Genomic DNA, 26,345 nt, shown 5'->3' on the forward strand with positions numbered 1-26,345 from the left:
ATAGGGATGAAAAGGGATCTGAGAAAAGAAGGAACATATCAAATATTTGTCATATGGCTGTCCGTTTCATTACAAAACATTGAGAAAGACATTTTATTGAAGCCACAGTGAGATATTAGATTTTTGTAAAGGCAGAGAATTGATCAGTCCCACTTAGTATGTGTCATTATGCACATACACGTAGAGTGGTTGCATATCTGATAGGACACATCAGGTGATTTGTTAAGATTACTTGTTCAGGCCGTTAACTATTTGAAATCAAAGTTGTGTTTGAAAACAATGCAATTGGGCAACCACAAATAGCTGGAATGATGGATATACTGCACATTATGCTCCTTGACTGACCCGGGGTTTAAACTATCAGGTCTCTGGTTCTACAGTTCACTATGCCCTCGTTGTGTGACTGTCATACTTTTGATGGCATATTTATGGTAATCCTGGCTTCAGTAGAAAGAAACTAGGCTTCTCGTTTCGATATTTTGCAGACGTTTTTCCTCTTATCTTGGATGGGTGGTGAAACATCTTCTCTAGCTCAAAAGTAAAGAAGAAAACCTAAGTTTGGTTTGGCTGCTTTTTACTAAAATTTCATGTATTGGATAGTAATGGTCTATCATGTTTTAAAATGTTTTCTACAATACTGAGCTGAAGCTTGGCTTTAAAAAAAATCATATTGCAAAATGCAATCAAGGCACATGCCAGAAAAATCACAACTAGATTGTTTTTTTTTTCAAAAATCCCTCAGGCCTACAATTGACTTATTGTTTTGTTTAACTAGACCTGTATATGCGACAGACTGGCGACCTGTCCAGGGTGTCCCCTGCCTTCCCCTGAGTCAGCTGGGATAGACTCCAGCACCCCCCACGACCCTAGTGAGGATAAAGCGGATGGATGGATAGACCTGTATATAAAGTGCATTTTCTTGACTAAATGACTGATTCCTGAGTATCCTAAAACAATATTATGAAATACGGTCAAGATTACCCTTCATACATTACACTCATTATTTCAACCAATATACGTCGAACTGTTTTATACACTGGCTGTGGTTTCAACAACCACAACGATGGTTGACAAGACTGGAGCGAATGAAGGACTTTACTTTGAAAGGATTTGCCGGATGTCTCAATACTGAATTTTATCCTACTTGACTATTAGTGAGCAGCACGGTCCAGCTAAACCAACGCCTCCAAACCACGTGACTATGGCGGAGGGTTTCTCATGGGAAGAAGTGCAGAGCTCAGGAAAGGTAGGAAATATGCAAACGTTCCTGATTACTGCAAGTTGGATGAACCAGCTGAATAAATAAAACAAAAATTAATGTCGTGTGAGTTTTAAAACAAGAAACTCGGCTAAAATTTGCATCGGATGATATGAAGGAAATGATCTGTCATAGTCAGACCTTGATTTAATAGAAGTGGAGCCTACATGTAATTGCAGCTGGTCATTCAAAAACTATTGCAGCCATAAAAAGTTCCATCATACACTTTAATTCTGTGGGGAAAAAAAAAATAAACTAAAAGTATTAAACCATAGACATAAAAGTCTCTAAAAATTATATAAAACTGATCTGGAAAACACATGTCGACAGAGGTAGTGTAGTAATCTGTTAATAAATGAAAGTTTCAAAGTTCAAAGTGACAGCAGCTTCATTACCAGTTTAACCTTGTTGTGTTTGCTTTGCTTGAATTTTAATGTTGTGTATTGCTCTGATTCACAAATATGCTGTGCCAAGTGTATGACAATAAATGAAGGACTCCTAATGCTAAATGTGTGTCTTGGAAAAGACAAGAAGACTCCTGCTGCTACTCAAAGTAGACTGTGTATTTTGACTTTTTTCCTGCAGGGACTTGAATATGTCAGCAGTGTTAGTTGTGCACGGTGGAGCGTGGGCCATACCGGATGAACTGGCCAAGGCCTCTGTTGATGGGGTGAAAAACGCAGCATGTGAGGGGTTTTCGGTGCTGAAAAGAGGAGGGAGTGCACTGGATGCTGTTGAGGCAGCTGTGAGGACTTTGGAAGATAACACTGTGTTTAATGCAGGTAAAATATACTCTCACCCATTTACAGTTATGATGTTAAATGTCCATTATGTTGTGTTTTGTGGTTGTCATGAACTTAGAAGTGCATAGTAAAAACCGATAAAGAAATTTGCTTCTCCACAGTCAGTCTCCTGGCTTTACAGGCAGGTAGAAATTGTACTGAGCTGCTATGTAAACTGCAGCTAAGTAAGTAACAGCTCATACTTATATACCTGCACCCTCACTGACATTCAGCGAGGTGAGCCATTCAGAGTGAGCAGCTGCTTCACAGTAAATCTTTTCTCTTTTTTTTTTGCTTTCTGTTGCTTCTGTCAACTCTAAAATGTCTCAGCTACGAGCAAAACACACCAAATGTTCTGCTGTTGGCTGCGAGAGTGAACACAAGACTCCCAGTATCCGAGGAACTGAAGATTTTGTGGACTGCTTTTATTTTTGATGGCAATGTCACCACAGCAATAGGAAAATCCTATGAGCATGTTGTGTGGCTAATGTGGTTGTTGTTACTCTTAGCTTTGTATGCCCACAGGTCTGAGCTCTGTTTTACATCCAGAGCTGGTGGATGGTAGAAGAGTGTTTTGAGACCAATAAACAAAGAATGGGTGGGTTACTGTGTTTTCGTGTCACTTCTTGTGCTTCAGTGGAACCTAAACACAGCTGCCAGTCCATTACATCTGTTTGCTCTTTCCTGCCCTCTCTGCTAACATATACTGCATTTTCATACAGCTGAATTCCCACTGAAAGTGCTCTCATTTGCATATTTTTCAGTTGCTGAAAGCAGAAAGCGCATGAAATAACAACTAAAACGCAGCCCATTAACACTACATATTAACTGGCAGTCACTTCAAAGCCTTTTCCGAGCTGCTGCTCTGCACCACTACACGACCGGTTTCATATTCACAACTACGTCTGACAAACTCACCGAACACATGAGTGACAAACAAAGACTGAGCTGCAGATTTGCAAAATTTCCGTATAAAATGATTGCCGAGAAAGAACGTTAAAAGTGAGAGAAATCAGTGGTTTTTCACATTCTTTCACTTGCTGTACAGTCAGCCGTTTTTCCCTATGCGCTCGATCATAGAGGCAGAGAGAGTCTTCTTCCTGAAGGGGGTGTGAACAGCATTAGTTCAGCTGAATTTAAAGCTAGAGAAACAGCCCATTTAGAACACAGCTAAAGCCAGGTGATGCAAAATCACTGTAAAATCAACCATCTATGCGTTATTTTGTGCTGAAAAATCATAAGATACATTTTGGGAACATGTGGAAGCTGCTGAAAAGGTGTACAATATGGGACCTTTAAAACACATGTATGCCACCTGGTTTTGTTTGACAATACACTAATGAAAGGTCAGTTTCATTCATATGTATGTACATATAATATCTGCTGACTGAGGTTGTCTGAGCTACACCCCTCTGCTTTTATTCATTCCTACAAATGAACTTATTTTCTGCTTCTCTCTTGTATCACTCTGGCTAAACGTTTTAGAGCCAACTGCCTCCTGGTCCATTAAGCAAGAATAAATCACTTCAGCCTAAAACAACAGCTCCTTTCACTTGTCCACGCAGCAGGAAAACACTGACCTTTTCTTTTTATTTAAGGTGGCACACTGTCTCCATCTGCTGGTAGTGATGCTAATAATAATCTTTTTGAAATCTGAATGATGCTTGTCTGCCGTGCTTATGTTGCTGAGTCTGACTGATTATGGGATTCGTCTTCTTGATCTGGCTTTAATTCCAGATCGAGTCTGCACCGAAATCTAAATCCTTACTGTCATTCATTGCCTTTGCTTTGACAGATTGTCATGTTACTTTACTAAGCAGACAGTAGCGTTGCTGTATATATTTATTTACATGGTGAGTCAGTGAATAGGAGCACATTTTGATTATTGTGATAATCAAAAAGTGAAGACTGACATTAACTGGACATCGGTGGTGCGTCACTGAGCACTGTTGCTGCTTTTGCACTGCTTTGCTCCCACCTTGTGGACTTCTGAGGATGTACAAGGCAAAATAAAAGATAGATAGATAGAAACCAAGAAGACAAAACAGGCAGGTTAGTAACCAGATTAACATTATTATTAAGGTCAGTATATATGCTAAAAAACTTGATGTACAATACTATAAACAAAACACTTCCCATTTCAAATTCTACAGAATACTACATGTATTTAAAGTCAATACACTGTATTTACCCATTTCAAGGCACAGTGATTTAAAGTGATATGACAATAACAAAAACTGCTGTAGTAAACCGGCTGCATTGAAGCTTTTCTGCTCTTGAAGTCGATGGAAAATCATTCATCCAACATGTCACTCTCTCTAGGGCATGGAGCAGCATTAAATACTGATGGAGAGGTGGAGCTGGATGCCATTGTCATGGATGGACGGACGCTCGCCTGTGGTGCTGTGTCCTCAGTACAGAACATCGCCAACCCTGTATCACTGGCACGAGCAGTGATGGAGAAGGTCTTTTTTGAAGTTCTCTGTTTCTATCTCTCTTAAAAAATACAACAGCAGATGGCTGAGAGTTAAAAATACTCATTTGATTTCTAACTTAAATCCTTTTTAGCAATTATGTCCAAAAAATGTTTAAAAAAATGTGAATCAACTCTTAGGATTCAACAAAAGAAGATAGTGAGGCTGAATTGAATTGAGTCTTAGGTGGATAGTATCACTAATTTATGTTTGAGTGCTGTGAGATATAATATTCTGTTTTAACTGTTTCTTACATGTTTGCTGCCATGTACAATCTCAGACTTCCCACGTCATGTTGACAAGCAGAGGTGCAAACCAGTTTGCAGAGAGCATCGGTGTAACCACAGTTCCCACTGATAAACTGGTGACTGAGTACGAGAGGAAGGAATGGGAGAAGCGGAAGACTTATGTTACGGGAGTAATGGAAGAGTTCAATTCTCAGTGGTATGCATCTGTACTGTTTACGCTAATTTCGATAGGACTGACAATAATAATGCATTTATTTTTTAATAGATTTTCTAAAACACAATAGAAACATGCCAGTTAAGGTGCAGAAAGCAAAGAAAGTTCAACAGAAAATGAAATACAGTATAAATAATATATAAAATGTAGTAGAGATCAAAGTGCCACAAAGATATAAGTGTACTTTTACTTATTTTTTGTAACAATAGGGTAATGTCTGAAATTGTGAGGCTGCATTGTCACTGTAGCAATTCGGCAAGAAGCCTAGTGGGAAGCATTTAGGTGCTTTAATGTTATTCTTAAGATCAATTTGGACCCCTTTTTGCCTGGACTGCAACTCTGTCATTAATCTGTGGCATCTTATCACTCCATCCAGCCTGTTGTAAATATCCTGAAATGGAATTAATATAAATCCCTACCATCCACATATATTTGATACTGTTCTATTAAATCACACTAGAGTTGCTTTGAATTGCAATGACTGTTTGTTAGCTATTTTGTTAAATGTGGTGACTGCTAGTTCAATGACTACAAAATCCAAAGAAACCACTGTCTTTAATCCAGTGTAAAAAACACATTTGAGTTATCCAGGCCATGTCTGATTAATTGCTGTAAAATACTGCTAAATGCTTCACCATACAGCAGTAGGTCCTTCCTTGTCTTATCTTTTGACTTGTGTGCAGCTCACTGACAGTATTGTCACTTCAGTCACTAAACACACAGCTCTGGCAGGGTCGATGTGCACTGCATGGGATTTCTTTAACAACTCTTTTTTGCATGATTTTCCCTTTTCTGTTCCCAGGGCCCATGATACTGTCGGGGCGGTTGCAGTGGACAGTGCTGGTAATGTGGCATGTGCAACATCAACTGGAGGGATCAGAAATAAAATGGTTGGCAGAGTAGGAGACTGTCCAGTCATTGGTATGACTTCATTTAATTACACTTTTTAAAACAGAGCTTTTTACACCGTCAGCTACAATTAAAACGATAGTAATCAGAACTCATGATTGGTATCACAACAGCTTAATATAGTTTAGTGTTTCAATTACAGCCTCTTCCTTTTTGTTTTCTAATTAATCTTTTATGAGTTTACCTTCGGATAGTATTTTGATGCACACTGATATGTGAAATTGACCTTTTTTAATTTTTTGTTTGTTCATGTTCTCTCATGTAAATAAGGCTCTGGAGGATACGCCGACAACTTTAGTGGAGCAGTGTCTTGTACTGGTCATGGAGAATCTATTCTTAAAGTCACACTGGCCAGACTCATTCTGTCCCATATTGAACAAGGTAAAGTATTACACTGTCAGACACTTCACATAAAGAGAAGACACATATGTCAGACTTCATCTGGTCTTAATATTAAATGGTAGTATTTAGTTTCTGGGACAATCATGAAAACACAGAACAGGGATATGAATGAATGAATAAAGTTTGGCTTGTGTGAATGTATCTCAAGTTTCATATAGTTTAGAGTAATGGCAGTTTTGCATTATGGGTTGTCATTGTTGTTATTTATTTATGACTGTCTGGTAATGCAAAATGAATGCAAATATTGTCAGACTGTGCGCAGTTTTCAAACGTTTTGCAATGCAGTAGGTTTTGATTTGGATCATATTAGGATTTTCACAAGGGCTTCAATTTTAAACTGAGAATTTGCTGAGTGATGTGTCATGGAGTATAACATGACACATAGCACTGTTGCTTCACAGCTAGGTGGTTTCAAATCTTGGCTGGAGCCTTTGTGTGTGGAGTTTGTGTGTTCTCCCTGTGCCCGTGTTGGTTTTCACTGGGTGCTCTGGCTCAGTCTAAAGACATTCTAGGTTATTTAATTTAGACGATTCTAAATTGGCTGTAACTGTGAGCGTGCACGGTTGTTGGCCCCTGTCACGGACTAGCGACCCTTCACAGGATGAAGCGGTGAACAGAGGATAGATGGGCTTTTTTTCATTTCTTCTTCCCTTCACAGGTAAATCCGTAGCGGATGCCTCCCAGTTGTCTTTGAAGCACATGGGCGACCGTGTCCGAGGTGCTGGAGGTGCAATTGTTGTGTCTCCATCAGGGCAGTGGGCCGCTACATTTACCACAGAGCGAATGGCTTGGGCTGCTGTGGAACATGATGTGCTGTGGTATGGACTAGACCCGAATGAAAAATTACAAGAAAAGCTAGCTCAGTAACAGTTTTAATTGTTTTTTCTCCTATCAGTCGCCACACTGAACACTGTAACATGGAACTGTATTCCAAGTTTTATGTTTATGTTTTGATTTCTTATATTTTCTAATACCTCACTGTGGTTGGGATCACCTAGTATAATTCAGTGAACGTTTGCTACTGCTGACTATAGTCACATTAAATGAGATAAATGAGAAATGATAAGCTATGCACTGCAGAAAATGAAACATCAATTGCGAAAGATGAAAGTTTAACATATTACATCTACAAATATAAATTGTCTGATTTTTTCCATATTTTTCCAACACTTTCTCTAAAGAATTGTAAAATGTGGAGACTCTCGAGGTCTCATTTTGGAAAAACTGCATCAAAGGTACATTTTGTTAGATCACAATATGGACAATACAGTTAGCCTGAATAGTAGCTAATGGATGAAGCTAATAGAAGACATATATGTGCACGTGTTATTCCTCCAATTAGATCGATTAACAGTATATAGTATATTTCAGTGTCATTATCTGTTGTCAGTCTGACTTTAGTATGCCTGTAAATTCAGTGAAAATACCTTGTTTTGTTAGCGCTTTTCAATTCGGGTCAGAAAACTGCTGGTTTTAAGTTCTGAATTCTTAACTGACAACAATCAACCTTTATAGGAGAGAAAAGTCATATACAGAGTTGCTTTTTTTTTCAAATTTGGGGCCTTCAATATAATTTGCACTTGACTCTGAACTAATCAACTGATAGAAATACTGCATGTTTGTGAAATATGTCTGCCTTTTTTTTTAAACACCAGCAATGGCCGTTTCCTGTTGTCCAAAGCTGTTTGGTTTTCAGTGCTCTCAAAGCACCTCTGCTATAATGGACTGTTGGAGGGTTGTTAACATAACAATAGTCATATTCATGAGCCTCCACTTTCATTTTGCCAGCAGTATTGTTGGCCTCCCCCCATCCTTTGAAACAATGGCAGCTCAACCAGAGACACTTATTGTATACAAACCTGGGAATTAGAATAAGGAAGTACACACATCTGCTGCCACTATGACAGATCCAGGGACAAATCTCAATGCCTGCTTCACATGGTGCTATTTTAAGTGAAAACTGGAGAAAGGAGTAGAGCAAAAGACAAGATTTATGCTTTTAGAAGAATTGACTAATACCTTTGACAGCAATATCTTTGTTTGGATACATATTTGCATCCTGTATTGTTCTAATTGTTTTGAAAATATCCCTTGTATGTAATGAATCCCGCATGTGGTCTGTTTTACACAATGGGCAAAGGCTACAACCTGCTTTTCAAGTGTTTTCCAAGCCAGAGTAAGGCAAATATTTCACTGTGTTACTGTGACATAAGTGAATAAATTGATATTTGTTCACCTCAAATGCATCTTCAAATTGTCCATTTCTGTACGATGGGATAAAATAGAGCTATATCAATCCTGAAAATGTAACTGTACCCAGGAAAAAAATACTTGATTGACATGAGAATCAATGCAGTGCCTAATAGAATAGGCATAACTACAATCCATTTAATAAACTATAAGCTAAAATAAAGCTAGATACAAAATAAGTCCTACTGGCAATGATATTGAAATAATAAAATAATATTGTATATGAATATCTCACATGAAATTGTAGTAAATGTAAAATGCATAAGCAGTATGTTGTAGAACTAGTACTTAGACATATTTAAACTATACAATCTATCTTAACTTTTAAAAATAGCAGAGATCATTTTATAGCCTCAGTTTTCATCATGCTTGGACTACGGCAACAGTCTTTTTACCTTTGTGAATAAGAAAGCTATTTGACTCCAGCATGTACAGATCTTAAGCTGCCGAGCTTTTAACCAGAACCAAAAAAACAACGAGACATCATTCCAGTTTACATGGGCTCCCAGTATTTTTAGAATAGACCTAGAATAAACTTTTAAGGTCACTCATGGCCTTAGCTGGCCTTTCTGACCTTTTAGTACCATATGTACTCGTACGCACTCTGAGATTCATAGGCAGAGGTCTTTTGTTTGTTCCAGGGCCCCGGATGTAAACTAAAGGAGACAGAGTGTTTGCAGTCAGAGTCCTGAAATCAGGTCGGCTGAGTCAGTGACCTCTTTCTTTGTCTCTTTCTGAAACATTCTTTCATCGGAAAGCATTGAGGAGTTTTGATTTCTCTTCAACTTCCATTTCATTTCTTTTATTCTTTTTATTTTTTTTATTCTTTTTACACTTTTACACCATGTTGGTTTTTACATGCAATGTCAATTCTTCTGAGTTCATGACTTGTCTGTTTTATTCCCATGGGTTGGGAAGCACTTTGTTGTTTGGTGTTGATAAATAAAGGTTATTATCGCCACAACCCCAACAACAAAAACAATTATTATTAGTAGTATTATTCATAGTAGTAGTAGTAGTAGTATTGCATCTGTTTGAAAAGAAAGTTTGCTCTTCAAGACACATATTAATCCTTATTTACAAAGCATAAAAACATAATAAACAAATAAATACATAAATAAATGTTCCTTTGACTTAAATACAACTGAAATAAATCCTGAAATACATAAATCAGAAGGTAAATATATAAATAAACCCAATAATTAAATAACTTTTATTTCATAATGCCACATTTACTTATATAGGGGGACTTTTTTCCTTCATTTGTTACTGTTTACTAACGAAAACACAGTTCTCCAACATAATAGTTACAAAGTTATAAGAGTGTAGCGTCTGTTACTATCGGCTTCTGTGTTCCTGTAAACACAAACCACGTGACCAGTCGCGCTGCCCGTCAGCAGTTTGCAGCAGCGGGACGAATGACGGCCGAGTTCGAGGAAGTTACTGGGAGCAGCTGTGCTAGCATGTAACCTCACACGAGTGCAACGGCATCCGAGAGAGAGAGAGAGGTAAGAGTCCTCTATATAGACTAATAAACGTTTCTGAATAGTGAACTGCTGCAGCCGTTGCAACAGATGCATGTGGGTGTGTTCACGTAATGTCCACTAGCAACACCCGGGCTACAAACAAACTTGGTATCTAGGCCTGTGCTAAAGCGACCTAGCTAGCCTGTGTCACATATTTGACATCGAGCTGTCTAACTAAATATTTACACGTTGTGCACAGCTTGTTTTACATTTTCTGGCACGGGTGTTGAAGGATACAAACGCTATAAATAGGAAAAGAAAGAGTTTAAAACGTAGGCTTACTATGTGTGGTAACTTCCTCTATAAGTTACCGTTAGCTCCCGTTAGCAACGTAGACGATCCCGTCCTGCAACGGATTGTTGTTACCAGTCCTGTATCGTTAGCATGCTAATCAGGAGGCGTCTCATTGGTAAAACCTCGTCTCGGAAACGTGGTCTTTCATGTGGGCATCCAATTGTATTAGTTAATGTTAAATAAACCCTTATAGAAACATGCATCAGTTTGCTAATAGGCTTAATAAATTAATGGTTAACATGCTATCTACTTCTGGCCTGCTCTGGGTTCTGTAGACGTATCAGATTTAAAAACATTAACTTGGGGGTCATTTACTATCAGTTTACAGCGTAGAAAATTCTCAACGCTGGCCACATAATAGTTTTCTTTCAGTTATATCAGTACTCCTCAAAGTCATAAGCAGTGTGGATATTAGGCGGTTTAAACATGACTAACCCACGGAAATGTCCACGATGCTAGCTACGTTGGATTAGCGTAGCAGGACACAAACCAGCTGGCAGAAGTTTTAAGCTTTCTGTCACTCTGTTCAGCAACTGTAACGTTTCCCTAATGTACAATAATGGGTCTAATGGAGCAATCTTCCACAGTACAGTCCACACAAGTACTGTAATTTTGTTATTATGGTTGGTAGTACTTACGTTCAGTTTGCTCTAACCCTCGAAGCCTGTGAATAATAGATCCTCAGTGCTTTGCTTAGATTAGCGCTCCACTGTGCCCAGTTCAAATTATCAAGTGCTCCTTGAATGATAGACATGGTGCAAGTTTTTTTGATTAAATATCTGCTGTTCCTGCATTCTGTCTGTATTGTTTTGATGCAGGAAGGTCACAGCATTCATGGATATTGTGGACACCTTTAACCATCTAATACCCAGTGACCAGTTGGATGACTCCCTAATAATAGGTCAGAATTTGGAATGTGAAGCCAGTAATGAGTTTGCGGCAGGACTCAGACTGGAAGATTCACTGAAGAACATGCTCAGTGACAAAGATCCTATGTTTGGATGTGCAAGCGCTCAGTTCAATCTTCTGGACAATGAAGACCCTGCTTTTCAAATCGCTGGCTCGGCAAGTATGTCCACAGACAGATGAGTGGGCACAAATGCCCGAATGTAGATTTGCCCTGCAAACTTGGAGTAAAAGGATGTTTTAAATATACATTAACAGTTTGCTAAGATCATTTATTCATCAGCACTACCTTTTCTCTCTGCTGGTTTTTCCTCATTGAAATTGGATGACAATTTTTAGGTGTTAAGTAAAACTGCAAACTTTGACAGGCTGCCTTATTACTCTGCCAAGAAATGCGGCGGAGTTATGTGACGATTATAGGTGGTTTGTCTGTTTGTCCGTTCACAACATTACTCAAAAACGGACTAACAGATTTGGATATAATTGTCAGGAAAGGCCAGAAATGACACGAGGACCAAGTGATGATATTTTAACAGTAATTCCGCTTATAGTGTGGATCATGGATTTGTTAAAGATTACTGTATCATTGTGAGACAGCAGCATGGCGTCACTGTATTTATGACTACAAGTTAACACGGTGTCTGCTGCCGGCTGACGATCACATGATTGCGATCCAACTACAAATCGACCGCTGCGGACCACAAATTGTTTAAAGATTTAATCCGTCAGAAATTGTACAGCTGAGCAGCCTTGGTGGAGTATTGCGCTTTCTGAGTGCTTTTCTTGTATTAAAATCTGCAGATAAAATTCACCCTCAACAGCTGTTTCTCCCCAAATAGTTCAATGTCAGTGTTAGCAACATCGGTTGTCACGTTAATCTAGTATTTTATTTGAGAGATTCAGTCGTGATTTTGAATTTTATGCTTCTAAAGGTTCTGTTGTAGATTGTTTGTCCCTCACAGTGACAGAAAGGGAGACTTCATGTGTGTATTTTGGCTTTTGCAGGTCATGAAAGTGGTTCAGCATCCACAGGCCCCGCGAATGAATTGACAGTTGCGGAGACCACACAAATTAAGCAGCTCACCGACAGGCAGAAGAAACATCCTCGCAATTTAGAGTGTGGTAAGTGGCTGCTAATTTTTCTTTGTTTCGAACAGAAGATATTTTTAAATAAAGCCTGGTATGTTTGACATTTGTTCATGTTTTGCTTCTGCTTCTTAAAACAGAAGGTAGCGTTGACCAACAGCCTAACAAGCCTACCAACACCATGTTCCGAGGACGACCACGAAGGAAACCGGCCAACAGGCTACGCAAGTCATTTCTAATTGAGAAAGGAGTTAAAGGTACACAGCTGAAGAAAGAATTAACTCTGGGAGGGCGTGTTAATATTAATGATTTTGACGGTGGATTATGGCTCAAACCTACTGTTGTGCTGAGACGACTGACGGTCACAATTGGAGGATTCAGGATTGAGTTGCTTCCGGGACCCTCTTACACACAGAATGTTGATGCCAGCCAGGCTGCGTGCTTCGGCGATGGTTTTTCTTACGGTGGGGACATTGGTTTTGCTATTTTGCCGGATGATACTGTCAACGTACAGAATCCCACCCCAGAGAATGTGGCAGATGTGGGTGTAGCTGAGAAGAGCTCTACTGATGATGCAGCTCTTGGGCTGGGTCCGTATGTGAATCCTAATGACGTGCAGAACTCCAATGGGACATTAACAGAGAGCACCAGCATGCAAGAGACAAAACCCGACAATCAGAGTGTTCCTGGAAAGCAAAACCCAGTCAATAAAGGAAAAGACGGTATCCAGCAGCCACAGAGCGATGAGAATAACACTACTACTGATAGTAATAAGACTGCTGTGAAGGAAAAGCAACCAACTGTAGCCAAAACGTTGCCCAAGTCTAAACAAGGACCGTCAGCAAACAAAAATAAGGATTTGGTTTCATTTAAAACAAGCAGCACCATTAAGGAGCATAAAGTACCCCAAAACATGCCATCCAAAACCATCCAAAGAGGAGACCTGCACAAAGTGAAATCTCCAAAGGAAAAGCAAGACATCGTACCTTTGAAACGGCCTGCAGAAAATACACAAAGCGAGATTGCTACGAAAGTGCAAAAGGTACAGGGTACGGGAGATAATAAAGTGAAGCCAAAATCACCAAGTACACCCAATCCTCTAATGAAGAAAACTGTATCCTCTGGTAGCCGTGCTGGTGATCAGCAGGGCCCAGCCAAACACACAAATCCCCACAACAGCTCCAAAGTTGAGACTGCTCACCCAGCGCACAGCCATCCGAGCAATTCTTTAAAAACACCCGAAGAAGGAGGACAGGAAAAGTCCAAACTGAAAAAGCTTGAAAAGATTCTTCAAAGACAGAAAAGCAAAAATGCAAGAAGCATTTCCGTGGATGAGCCGCAGCTGTTCATTCCAGATAACGCTCCCGTCGTAAAGAAGGAAACCGCTGAGGAGCAACCTGCAAATAGTGAGACTGCGTGGGACGGAAACAACTGTTGTGGTCTGTGCAAAAACCACCACAATAACATGTAAGTTGGTTTTTCCCTAATTATAGACATAAATGTTTAATCACTGACTAAACAAAAAAAAGGAATTTTAATATACACATGTTCTGTTCCTGTCTGTGCCAGTCATTTGCAAACACACCTTTAAGTGATACGCTCTTTGTTTAGGTTTATGGTGGGCTGTGGTCGCTGTGACGACTGGTTCCATGGCGACTGCGTTGGTCTTGACCTGACAAAAGTACGTGAAATGGAGGAGGAGGACCAGATGTATGTCTGCTTGAAATGCTGCGAGGAGGAAAGCAAAAAGGTGGAGCCTGAGCCTCCGAGTGTAGCCAAAGCAGAAGTTCAAGCAAAGACTGAAGTACAGGATCACAAGCTGCCTCCGAAGCCTCGGCCAGGGTCTTCCCAGCCACTCACATCAGGGGGAGTCAGACCAGTAAGGAAGGTAAGCAGGGTCTCTGTGAATTCTTGAAAGAAAGAATATTTAATTATGCTTGTAATGAATTTAAATCTTTCACATACAAAGACTATTTTGTCATGTGTTTCCCCCAGCTAATTCATCCTCTGATATTAATCATAGCCAGTGTTACCACTATACAATGGTTTGTTGCCTTTTTGTTTGTATTTTTCTGTACAAGAGGTGTGCACAGGGTATGTGGTTAACATGGTGCACTCACCAAAGTTTAGTACAGATTCTCAAACATTCAACTCACATCACATGAGAGCTCAACCTGTATTTTTTTTTTTACTTTTGACCACGGTGTTACAATGTTCATTTCTATATATTCTCATTTTTGTTGTTTTTTTGTCTTCACACTTGCCCTAATAAATCAGATGGCTAATGTACTTTTTGCATTTCCCTCCTAAATAAGGATCCAGACAGAAGACAGTCCACAGATGGCAAAGAAGCAGTTCATAAAGCAGGTACTTGTTGTGTAAAAATGAGCTTGTTTTTGTCTTGTTCTGTTTTGAACATCACACTGAGTTCAAGGCCAGGCTGGGGTGACTGGGTTAATGGATCAGTATAAACAAGATTGACTTTAGACCATCACAATACATGGATGTATTTACTTATTATACTTAAAAAATATATAACAAAAAAGGTGACATGTTTTTTTGTTATGCAAGTTGCATCCTTTATTAGACCTTTATACCTTTAGTTCTAATTATTTATCACACAATTCAGCACCAAATATACTCAAAACTGAATAAAAGCTATTTGATAGATATCTACACAACCACAAAAACCATATGAAAAAACACAAGAACGACACTTTAAAAGCATTGGGATACTAATTATAGCACCTGACCACTAGAACTAATCATATATTGGTGACAGTTGAGTTAGTTGCAATCTGTTTGCACATCTAGATGTAGCAGGTTTACAATGTACATCGCCATATTTTTATGTATATTTAAAATGGTGCACACACATGCTGTTCATACCCTTGCCTAAATTACCTGCTAGGTCACTATTGATATTTCAACAACTCAACAAAGTTCATTTGAGTTTCAAAACATGAGTGAGCAGGAGGGACATTTTGGGAGTTTCAAATACTGTTGAGCTTTTTTTCTTAAGACAACAACAACAACAACAAAAAAAAAAAAAACAGAACCAACAGGGGAATATATCTGTAAAAAAGGGTCACTTAAAATAACTTCAAAGAGTTCTTCTTACATTGCTGCTGTCAGTGCTGTTTGCTTCCATATTGGGAAACCAAATGTGTTCACAAAACCAACTTCATCGAGGTATCATGCTCAGTTTCAGTGTCGTCTTGCTGCCTTATGCGGCTCATCTCCATACCGCTGGCAGGACTTGCTGAAGGTCATCCATAGCTCGTCTACAACTTGCCTGCTTTTTATTGTTTTGTTAAATACAGAGAAGACGAAAATTTTCATCATCCCGTATAAGACAGTTATTCATCATCTTCCTGTTATATGCCTGTCTGGCATGTTCTTTATTGATTTACATGTTTGTATTCACACAAAATAGACATACCACATAGCAACAAAAGATATAATCACATTCATTCACACAAAACATAACGGGGGATGTGCACAGAGCAAGTCTGTAGTTGCCTCACATTTTTGTGTCACGACTGAATCTGTAATATTTTGTATTCCCCAAGACAACAGGTTTTCGCACCTGCTCAGTAGACATTGTCATTCTGTCCACATAGGTGTTCAGCTGAAACAAGAGACGAGACCTAAAACTCTGTCTTCAGCTTCAAAGAAACCCGTGTCTGTGGAGGCAATCAGGCGAAGTGTACGCGATTCTCTGAAAGAAATTCTGTTACAGAGGCAAGTATTTCAAGTCATTACAAGTAATTAATGCCTGTGTGACTACTCAAATTTCCAAACGATTCCACAAGTGCGCCAAATGTGATGCTTTTTTTGCATTTTAGGTTGAAGGACTCTGATTTGAACATCTCAGTGGAGAGGGCCTCTGAAGTTGCCAAGAAGACAGAGAGAGAGCTTTTTCACTTGTATAGAGACACTGACAACAAATATAAGAACAAGTACAGAAGCCTGATGTTTAACCTTAAAGATACTAAAAATAACGTAAGTGCCATTTTAGAGGAGACACGATCCAAATGTAAAGCTTGTTGTAATATAAACTGAGCTCGATTTGCTTCGTTTTACTTATGTTGTCAGGTCCTCTTTAAGAGGGTTCTCAAAGGGGAGATTTCTCCAGGTAACCTGATTCGAATGAGTCCCGAGGAACTGGCCTCGAAGGAACTGGCTGCTTGGCGACAGAGAGAGAACAGACATGTAAGTAAAGCTAAAGCCTTTGCTGTAGCTTTTTGTACATTTTTTTGAATAAATTTGACCTGATAACTTGCAGTAAGACGCCTGATATGAAAGTTAACCATTGACATTTTGCCATTTGAATGAAGTCTTTTCAAGGATTATTGTATTTTTAATACAAAACTATCAGCAGCCATCTAAAAAGTAATTAATTCCCCATTTTACAGACAATTGAGATGATTGAAAAAGAGCAAAGGGAGGCAGAGAGACGACCCATCACCAAGATCACACACAAAGGTGAAATTGAAATTGAAAGCCAGGAACCAGTCAAAGCACCCGAGCCTGTAGAGGTAAGAATCAGACAAAATATTACTCTGCTCTATGCAGCAAGTAATACAGAGTGACATATCTACATGAAATAATTTATTTCTCTTCTTTTCAGCTTGAGCCTCCTCCCAAAGTGACAGAAGTCTCAGCAGAGCCTCCCAAAACCCTCGAGAGCAAAGCCGAGAATACTAAGACGGAGAAAGACACCACCAGCCAACATAAGTCTCATTTATTTGACTTGCACTGCAAAATTTGCACAGGTAAGCCCTGACTTGAGCCAAAAAATGGTATTAATCTTCAAACAGTGTCCTCAGCTCACATCTTTTTCAGTATATCGCCATCTTTAGTTGTTAACTTGCGGCTTTACATTATCTCTCGTGAGGTCGTATGGCTCCCCCCGTGGAGGAGGCACCGACCAAAGTGGTCAAAGTTGCTACTACAGTGGTTCGGAGGCAGTCGACAAAAACAGAGGAGACGAAGAGCACGACGCCGCCCACAATCGAAGATGACCTCCACCTCACTGTTTTGGAGGAGAGCTTTCGAAATGCTCAGTCAAGCTATGAAGGAAGGTAAGGAGTCATCCCAGACACGGTGTTTTGCTCTGCTAAATAACTTGTATTCGCATGCCTGCTTCATTGCCGCTGTGTTTCCCTCAGATTGGATCATGCAGCTGGAAGAGACGAAGAAGCTGCTTTCCTTTCCAACCTCAAGTCGCTGTGGCGAGGATTCATTCACATGCACTCGGTGGCAAAACTTGTGACAAAAGCTTTTCCTGTCTCAGGCATTTTGGATCACCTGACAGAGGTAAAGTGGACACAGAAAAACGCACTTAGATTTTAAAAAGCTCAAGAGACAATAAATACTGCCACTAATGTACTGTTTGCACATGCACATTCAAGTAGATGAGGGAGACCTAGATTTGCAGCCTCCCCCTGAGCTCAGCAGGCTCAACTTTATACAAATATCCTCTGGTGCAGTTTGAGCAACAGCCAACTGCAGTGAACAGTGTCGAGACCAGGAACACTTTCAGCGCAGATACAGGACCCAAAATGTGTCAATCAGACTTGAGAGGTATGGCGTCATTGCGGTATTAAAACAGCTTCAACAAGTACCATGAGGTAAAGAGTACAAACTTTTTGTTTGTTGCAGTTTGTCAGTGAACAAACTGTCTACAAGGAAATGAAGACAGACTTGTTGGAATGGAGTAAAGCAGAGAATTCTAAGTTACAACACCCCACCAGAACAACAAACTCATGAGAGGTCTGATGCTGCCAACTACTTTGTAAGTGTGAACATTTCATAGGGTTTGGTCTTTCTTTTTTCCCAATAGGACCTTCCAGACAGCATTCAAGTTGGTGGGAGGATAAGTCCTCAGACAGTCTGGGACTACTTGGAGAAGATTCGGGCAACTGGAACAAAAGTGAGTTTTGGCAGCTTTTCCTCTCAGCTCAAGGAAGATTCAGTTATGAAATACAGTCATCCCAAATTGCATATTATTTTCTTCCTGTGGACAAGAACAAAGTACAAAACATGCAAATAATTATTCCTGAAACGGAGTAGCTTGAACTTAAATACCAGACAGTTAACACCCAGCTTTTGTATGTCACATGATGCATTGCAGAGCCCTGGTCAGACTTTGTCAGTTAGCATGAACTGCACTGACATATACTTTTCTGTTTTACAAAAGGAGGTGTGCCTGATTCGCTTTTCCCCCGAGACAGAGGAAGATGAGATCTCCTATACTCTACTTTATGCCTACTTCAGCAGTCGTAGACGTTTTGGTGTGGTGTCTAATAACCTGAAACAAGTGAAGGACATGTATCTCATTCCTTTGGGCGCCACGGAAAAAGTTCCACATCAGCTTGTTCCCTTTGATGGGCCAGGTAATTTGAACACTAGAGCTTTTATAAATATTTTCTCTGTAAATTGCACAAACATTTGAGATCTTTCAAACATTATTCATCTTTTAATTTGATAGGTTTGGAAAACAACCGTGCCAACCTTCTCCTCGGGCTCATAATTCGCCAAAGACCGAAAAGGGATTTTCTTCCCGTGGACATGAATGAATCTGCAAGGATTATTCCTGAAATCAAGCCGGTTGCCGTTTCCACAAAAGAAACCAAAACAACGGAGGAGGATGAGAAATTCTTCCTATCTGCCTTGACTACAGCGCATAAAAAGAAAAGGACAAACCACTTAACACTACTGAAGAAGTTAATGAGCCAATTGCGGAGTCTTTTGAAGAACCATCTGTACCAGAGGAGACCAGCAATCAGGAAACGCAAAAACCACTTCGCTTTCTTCCAGGTGTGTTAGTGGGCTGGGGTGGAGAATTGCCACCTCTGCCAGATGTTGGAGGTAAACCTGCAACAACAGCGCATGACGCCCCGAAGACCCATCCTGCTCCGAAAACAGAGGCAGCGACTGCAAACTCAAAAAGCCCGACAGGCGCCGCGCCACGAGAACGCTTTGTCATTAAGAAGAAAGAAGCCAAATCTGTTAAAGCTGAACCAGAGCTACCCAGCCCAGCTGATACACCTGCTGCTACCAACTCATCGGCAGAAGATACTGTAGCGGTTAGCCAGAGTGCATCGGTTTCACTGAGAGATAAGCCTCCAGATGTATCGACTGAAGCATTCCTGGCAAGCTTGTCAACAGCTCCAAGAGGGACTGAAACTAGCAGCGCTGTCTCGCCAAACAAAGGCAATGCTGGCCTTTTGTCTGAAACTGAAAAAGGAACAACTGAAGGGAATTCTGTGTCGCATTCCAAATCCCAGGCTGCTTCAGAACACACAAATAGCTCAAAACCTCCTTTAAGTGGAATATTGAAAAAATCTTCGGCATATTCCACTGTGCATGAAGATAAAACAATGGTGCTACAAAAGGATAAAGCCAGCCTCCCTGATCCTTCAAGTCCTAAACCTGTTCCTGTGTTGAGCAGCACTAGAAATGATCCAGTTTTACCATTTCACCAAGGGTATTTACAGCTTTCTCAGGCCAAGCACAAGCCTGAAGGACAAAACCAAGCTGCCGTTCAGTCATTTCCTAATAAAAAGGATGAACCTGGCGCTGTCGTAACTCAGACACTGTGTCCTTCTACTGTCCAAGGACCTCAAGCAGCATGTAACACAGAAGCCTCTGAGCCCCAACATGACTCAGTAATGGCACCAGTTCTCCCAGTATACAACAGTGCAGCCCCTTTCCCCTCGCAACAGCAACAGCCTCAGGTACCTGGCAGCTACGACTACCCAGTTGCCCCTCCTAGTAACACTTTCTCCAGCCCACACATCCAGGATCAGAATCACAGCATGCAGTGGGCTCAGTCGCAGTATCCCGAGAGTTACTCGGACCCATCTGGCCGACCCCCATCATTGGCCAAAGACTGCAAGCGTCCAGAAGAGCGGTGCAGTGAACCGTGGGAGAAGGCGCGAAGCACAGAAGAGAGAGATCACCACGGGAGGCACAGCCACCACAGGGACTCTCATCATGGGAAAAAGAGCCGACACCACGACCGGGAGCGGGAGAAAAAGCACGATCGCAGCCATGACGACAAGTACAGGGAGAAGAGCAGGCACCACGGACACTCGGACGACCGTCACGGCGAGAAGAGGAAAGACAGGCACCACAGTGACGACTACAGTGGCCGTCACAAGGATAAACACAGACATAGACGGGACTCCGATTATGAGAACGGACGGAGAAGTTCAAGAGACAGTTATTCATAATTATGTTGCGGTTCTTTTTTCTTTTTAAAGCCCTGCCAGTGAGTGCTGGGGGGCTGTATGAAAGACAAAAGATTTTTAGCTTGTGGGCCACATGGCTGGTAAAAAAACACAAAAACACTTTGGTTATATTGGCAGCTGGTGGAGTTATTTTATTTTATATACCAGTCTGTCATGTCTTTCATAGAAGTTCCAGTTCATGTTATTGACAGTACAGCCAAGATGCAATATCATTTCATTTGGATTAGAAATATTATCACAGATAAGTTCTCTTCAGACCAAGAAAAACCATATTGGAACATTTTCAGTGTTTTAACCTTTTATTGTATATATATATCTTGTTCATATTGACCTGCTGTACTGACCACAAATCATCAGTTAACGTTGTCACTGTCAAGGTAACATACAACACAGGTGTGGACCATTTCTTGAAAGATTTAAGTTCAGTGTTTGGCCTGAATGTAACAAAGTATTTAACTGAGGGCAGAGATCTAATTAGTTCTTTGTCCTTTTTTCAATTTAATTTCTTTTTAATTGCTTAAATATTTTATAAACTTACTTTCTACTGAGAAAGTATGTACATTTTGGCTTGTAATATACATTAGAGAGAAAGTGTGCCTTTGCACTGTGTGTTTATGTACAGTTCGTAATAAAGCTAATCCTTTTTTTATTGTTGATTATAAAAAAAGCCTCATGTTTCATTGTAATTTCATCAAAAATAAAACCGACAACTGGTAAAATAAGAGCAGCCGAGTCTGCTTAGGAATTAGACACAAACTTGAAATTATGTCATGTTTTTGAAATCTGCAGTTTTACATTTGCAAGTATTGTTTTAATTTAGTTTTGTTACATGCACCCGAGTCAGAATAAGGAAATGTATCCCAAAAAATGCTGTGATCTTTAAAAAAAAATGTAATGAAAACAAATAGGGGAAAATATTTAGCATAATGTTTCAAAAAGGAACCCAAATACTGTCAGTCACTACACAAATGCACAAACTAGTTTGTAGTAAAACATCAAAAAGCACAACTAATATCAACTTTGAGGTCATGTCACAAGGGGAATTTCTAGCTTTTCTGGAGGCCTACGGTTACGGTTTGATCATCCATCGCCCTTGTAAATATTAAAACCCTCGCTATTTTCAAGAAACTGCACTGGCTTTGTATCGCCAAACAAATAGACATTCCTAAGACTTCCTTCAAAGCTCTTTGAAAACAATCCAGAGGTCACAACTGATACATTTCTATATAATTCCAACCCTCCAAAGTAAAGCTGCCCCCCATAGTTTAAGGCTATATATCGCTCAAATGGATCCACATCTTCAAAAAGGATCCTCTTACTGTTCAGGGATGCCTGAACCACTGTGCCGTTTAAAGATATGGAGACATTATGCCACTTATTGCAGCAGAGAGTGAGATTTCTCACAGTTAAAGGGAGAGAAAGTCTTTCTCCAAGATTGACTGCAATTTTGAGATGGCCTCCCTCAAGTCCCACTGTGAGGTAGTCGTCGTCTTCGTGTTCGGCTTTTCCCATCCACATGATCAAACTGTCATTTGAGTTTGCGCGGAAGCTGAAAGAAACCTGTGCGCGTTTTAAATTTCTTGTGTCGTATCTCGGGTCCAAGTATTTAACGTAGGAGTTTCCAACAAACCTCAAAATGTCTGTGGATATTTGCTTATCACAGTACATCCCTCCCCATCCTAAGGGGCACATGCAGCTGTACGAGGAGATATTAGATGGAGCGCATAGAGAGCCATGACTGCAATTGTTATTTACACAGTTTATAGACTGATTGCATGCCGGGCCAGTCCATAATGGTGGGCATATACATGTAAATGAGTCACTTCCTGTTGGCTTGCAGCGACCTCCATTTTGGCAGACCTTGTACCCGCAGGCGGTTCCATCCCAGTCCCCTACGTTTGCTCCACTTACAGCTCCCAACTCTGTCAACTCTAACTCTTCACCGTTCAGTATGAGTTCTCTCAAGCCACCGGTGAAGCTCATTGGCTCCCCTTCAGTTGCGTCTGTAGAGACAAAGCTCAGAGTGGATACACCTCCGACAAAGATGTCTGTAGCCACATCAAGGGTGGTCATCCCTTTGCTGGCATTCTCTCTAACCTCCTTGCTATCCAGACTCAGGAAACCTTGGTGACCAGTTCGACCAGCCTTCACGGTGTGCCAGGTGCTGCCACGCAAGTCCACTTTCTCAGTAGACTGCAGGATGTGGGTGCCATCCCCGAGATTGTAGCGCAACTGAACAAACCCAGATGCCAAGGAGAGGCAGAAGAAATCTCCTGTGGGAAGAAAAATAAGAGTTCCATTTCATAAAAGGCTCATTTCATCTGGTGGGGGATAGTTCCATTATAACCTGCTCACTGCCTCCGATGAGTAACCAGTTACAAGGACATTACTGTTGACTTTTTAAAATGGAATGGTGAAATGCTCTAAGCAAACAAAAACTAGTTTCTAAACCTCTCATACATGTATCTCAAAAATAAAGGCTACATTTTCTACATATCTGATTGCAACAAGGCCCTGCCAACGGGCTGAATATGTCTATGAATCATAACACAGTTCAACTAAAGCAGCACGGATTGATATTTTATTTCCTAAAAATCCTTCAAAATACTCAGTGACTAATGATGAATACAAAACTGTATTTTTGTATGATGAGCACAGCCCACAGTAATTAACCCGAACGTCACAGCTTTGACTTGTAATGTTGCAGTTGCACAGCAGTCCTTGCTGTTAGCAAAGTTGGTGATGTGATACTTTCATTTGACTATATTCTGACATTGTTTTTCAGTCGAATTTTGATGATTATAATGACTTTTGCATTAAACATGTTTGCCAATGAGGCCAACCCAGATACTGCTTGAAAAATACGCCTGCTAGTATCAGTGCAAAATATGTCACTAATATGCTTTGTTCAGTTTCCCCTAGTAAGAAATTGCTACAGTTTAAAGAATAACTCATGCTACCTCTGAATACAAAGAATTAAGTACTCTAAAACAGCAGAATGTCATCTATTGAGCAAAGTTAAGATTAAACAGCAAGTACATACATAGATCTAAGTGCTAGGTAAGTATAAGGTCCACTTTCTAAGGAACTGTAGGTTTGTATAATGTGTGCCCTGCTGGCAGGGCATTAAGTAATAATGGCACATGTGGACAATCTGCCCACTGCACAGTAAACTTAATGTTTCGTCCTCACCAGCTCTGGCACTGAGATGCTGTGCGGTGTAGACGAGGATGCCATCAGGTGATAAAGGCTGGAACTGCAGCTGCACAACAGTCCTGTGTCTGATACTCACAGGTGGGAATGACATCCATGAGGACTGATTGGCGCTGAAGAATGGATCGCTGATGGCCACAGCTGGATCGGAAAGAGATAGAGAGGAAGAAAAAGCAGTCTTAAATAATTCAATAGCTAAGGCCTTTTGCTTTAAAAAAAAAAAAAAAAAAAAAAAGAAATTATATACGGTATATCTACACATATATAGTTTGGGTTCAGGGGTTCAGTGATGCAACCTTTCTCGCAGTAGACTCCTGCAGTCCCCAGAGGGCACTGGCAGGTATATCCATTGGGCAGGGGGATGCAGGTGGAGCCGTGGGCGCACAGAGGAGGGGGGCTGTGCTCGACATCACACACAGACACAGTCTCAGAACAGAGCGCTCCCTTCCATCCAAATGGGCACTGGCAACTGCAGACAGACACAGTCAGACACTGTGTAAAGCCTGTAAACACTGTCATTTCCTTCAGCTACACTCACACAGTGTAACTGATTTTCTGTTTTGTTGTTGTTTTGTCACGATACATCAATAGATATGTGGTGCATTCTGCTCAATAAGAAGGCTATTCATGAATGGAACCGATATAAATAAGAACATTTATAGTTTTACTTTCACGTACTACACAGATGAGCCGGAGTCCACGCATGTTCCTCCATTCTTGCATTGAACATGAACACAGGGGGAGACTCCACACTGACCCACGCTGCGCCCGAACACTGGATGACCTGCAGGCTGTCCTAGTATTTGGAACTTTCTGTCTCTTCTTGTGCGAAACTGCACATCAAAAATGCACCCTTTGAAAAGAACAAATGCAGTGTCATATGAACCGACGTCTTTGATTTTTCTGACAGGGAATAATCGGATGAAACATATTAGGCTATTCTATGTGGTCCTGTATGATCATGAAAGGCGTGGATGCAAAAATCGGAATAAAGTTTGAATTGTGTTTCCACCTCAAATGAGCCAATACAAAGGAAAATGCCTCTCAGAACGTGTGCAATACTCGAAATGAATTTCTTTGATGGTTGTTCATTTCATCATATGATAACACAGGGTTTCATATCTGGCAACACAAACTTAAATCCGGCAATTTTTATGAGATGCAACCTCTTGAATTTGACGGAATTATATCTCTACAGTCTCTATAGCTCACATCAAAGATGCTTGAGCTTTTAAATCCAAATTTCTTCCCCCGTCATCACGCATCTCCCTCATCATATTTGCTTTTTGCTTTCATAATTCAATTTTATCAGGACAATATTTGCTTTGGCCAGTACCTGCAGAGCACTGGGCCTTCTATAAATACTAGGCCTGAGCACAACCCTCGATGCACATGCAGACTCCTTTCTCTCTGCTGCATTACTCATTGGCATAAACAGGATGCAGGGGAAATGTCATGCTCATTCATGAATATTCATGGCATGATGCTGTCTACTTGGTAGACTCAAGTGATGGCTGTGTTGCTGCAAACACAGACCGTTGAAAAGTGAAGCAGATTCATAAGGACGATAAGAAAAGATGGTTATTGTTGTTTTAGCTGCGCGCACATCACATTTTGGAAGAGCACCAAGAAACCAGAGGAGCTTAGTGTAGCAATTATGAATGTCAGGTAAAACTTTAAGCAGTCAGGTTGCTATTGCAGAAAACGTTTTCCGACAAAACTCGCAAATTATTTCGAAATAATATTTTCCTCTATGTTCCGGTGGCAATCTTTGACAATTAAAAAAAAAATTATTTGACTCGACCGAAAAAAAATACCTGCATCAAAGCCACATAAAATCAGAGCATTTTTAAGCCTGATAAACCCAGAGTTAAACATTCCTGGCCATCTGATGAACAACTTTAAATGAGTAAGAGGTTTCTCCGCCCTAGCAACCACACAGGCTCCTCTTCCACCTTTCCACAGGAGAGTGTGGATCTGTTGATAACTGGGAGTGAAGTGCATTATCAGTGTGTTCACTGCCAGCCATCATGATTAGGGCTCAAGGAAGGTCACACAGATCTGATTAGACACTCATGAGTTCTCATTACATCCTGAGTAGAAAGGTTATGGTTCCACCGGTGTCGCCTGGCTCAGGTAGCACTTACCAATACAGACAGCTTGCTACAGCGCGGGCAAGCTAATGCTTTACCACAGCTGATTTGATTTTTCAGGGTATATTTGGTGAGCAGAAAAATGAATTATATGATGATAAACAAGCAAACACACAAAATTGCTCCAGTCCTTAAAAATAAAAAGCTTTTGTTCAGCCCAAATGGATCTGCCGTGACGTTTTATAATAACAAGCTTCACCGCTGTAGTGCAAAGACTGCTGAATATGGTTATGATGATATTCATAGCTGTTGTCATCATTATGGTTATGGCAATTTTGCTCCACAGCCACGCACATTAGCAGGCACGATGAATGCTCTCCAGAATACGTTCCTACATGGGGGTCATCTGAGAGAAAGCATAAATGATGT

The 26,345-nt window shown here is 40.4% G+C and overlaps 3 protein-coding genes across 6 annotated transcripts; 2 read left to right on the plus strand and 1 right to left on the minus strand.

The window, feature by feature from the left end:
* The first annotated feature begins 1,142 nt into the window (after nt 1-1,142).
* Nucleotides 1,143-8,529, plus strand: si:dkey-103j14.5 (isoaspartyl peptidase/L-asparaginase). 3 transcript variants are annotated; one of them, XM_022202709.2, is made up of 7 exons: nt 1,143-1,246; nt 1,844-2,040; nt 4,363-4,505; nt 4,795-4,958; nt 5,779-5,897; nt 6,156-6,266; nt 6,946-8,529. In XM_022202709.2, the coding sequence occupies exons 2-7, from the start codon at nt 1,854-1,856 to the stop codon at nt 7,152-7,154; spliced, it is 933 nt and encodes a 310-aa protein (XP_022058401.1). In that variant the 5' UTR covers nt 1,143-1,246; nt 1,844-1,853; the 3' UTR covers nt 7,155-8,529. The 3 variants fall into 3 exon arrangements, with proteins under 3 accessions (XP_022058401.1, XP_022058402.2, XP_051816198.1); XM_022202710.2 differs by lacking the exon at nt 1,143-1,246 and adding an exon at nt 2,566-2,638 and having other exon boundaries at nt 1,918-2,040; XM_051960238.1 differs by lacking the exon at nt 1,143-1,246 and adding an exon at nt 2,550-2,638 and having other exon boundaries at nt 1,928-2,040.
* A 1,379-nt stretch (nt 8,530-9,908) lies between these two features.
* phf3 (PHD finger protein 3) lies at nt 9,909-19,317 on the plus strand. Of its 2 annotated transcripts, XM_022202712.2 has the most exons (16): nt 9,909-10,045; nt 11,176-11,426; nt 12,269-12,385; nt 12,490-13,816; nt 13,961-14,237; nt 14,665-14,716; nt 15,973-16,093; nt 16,198-16,354; nt 16,448-16,564; nt 16,768-16,890; nt 16,983-17,127; nt 17,250-17,436; nt 17,524-17,671; nt 18,198-18,287; nt 18,555-18,750; nt 18,846-19,317. In XM_022202712.2, the coding sequence occupies exons 2-16, from the start codon at nt 11,192-11,194 to the stop codon at nt 19,181-19,183; spliced, it is 3,630 nt and encodes a 1,209-aa protein (XP_022058404.2). In that variant the 5' UTR covers nt 9,909-10,045; nt 11,176-11,191; the 3' UTR covers nt 19,184-19,317. The 2 variants fall into 2 exon arrangements, with proteins under 2 accessions (XP_022058404.2, XP_022058405.2); XM_022202713.2 differs by lacking the exon at nt 11,176-11,426 and having other exon boundaries at nt 10,008-10,045.
* A 1,689-nt stretch (nt 19,318-21,006) lies between these two features.
* Nucleotides 21,007-23,995, minus strand: LOC127537513 (protein eyes shut homolog). Its single transcript, XM_051959932.1, has 2 exons — nt 23,803-23,995; nt 21,007-22,883 (listed from the first exon to the last, which is right to left on the minus strand). Exons 1-2 carry the CDS (start codon nt 23,915-23,917, stop codon nt 21,691-21,693), a joined length of 1,308 nt encoding a protein of 435 aa, XP_051815892.1. The 5' UTR covers nt 23,918-23,995; the 3' UTR covers nt 21,007-21,690.
* Nucleotides 23,996-26,345: the final 2,350 nt, after the last annotated feature.

This window comes from Acanthochromis polyacanthus, chromosome 15 (assembly GCF_021347895.1).
Source record: "Acanthochromis polyacanthus isolate Apoly-LR-REF ecotype Palm Island chromosome 15, KAUST_Apoly_ChrSc, whole genome shotgun sequence".
Taxonomy (NCBI): domain Eukaryota; kingdom Metazoa; phylum Chordata; class Actinopteri; family Pomacentridae; genus Acanthochromis; species Acanthochromis polyacanthus.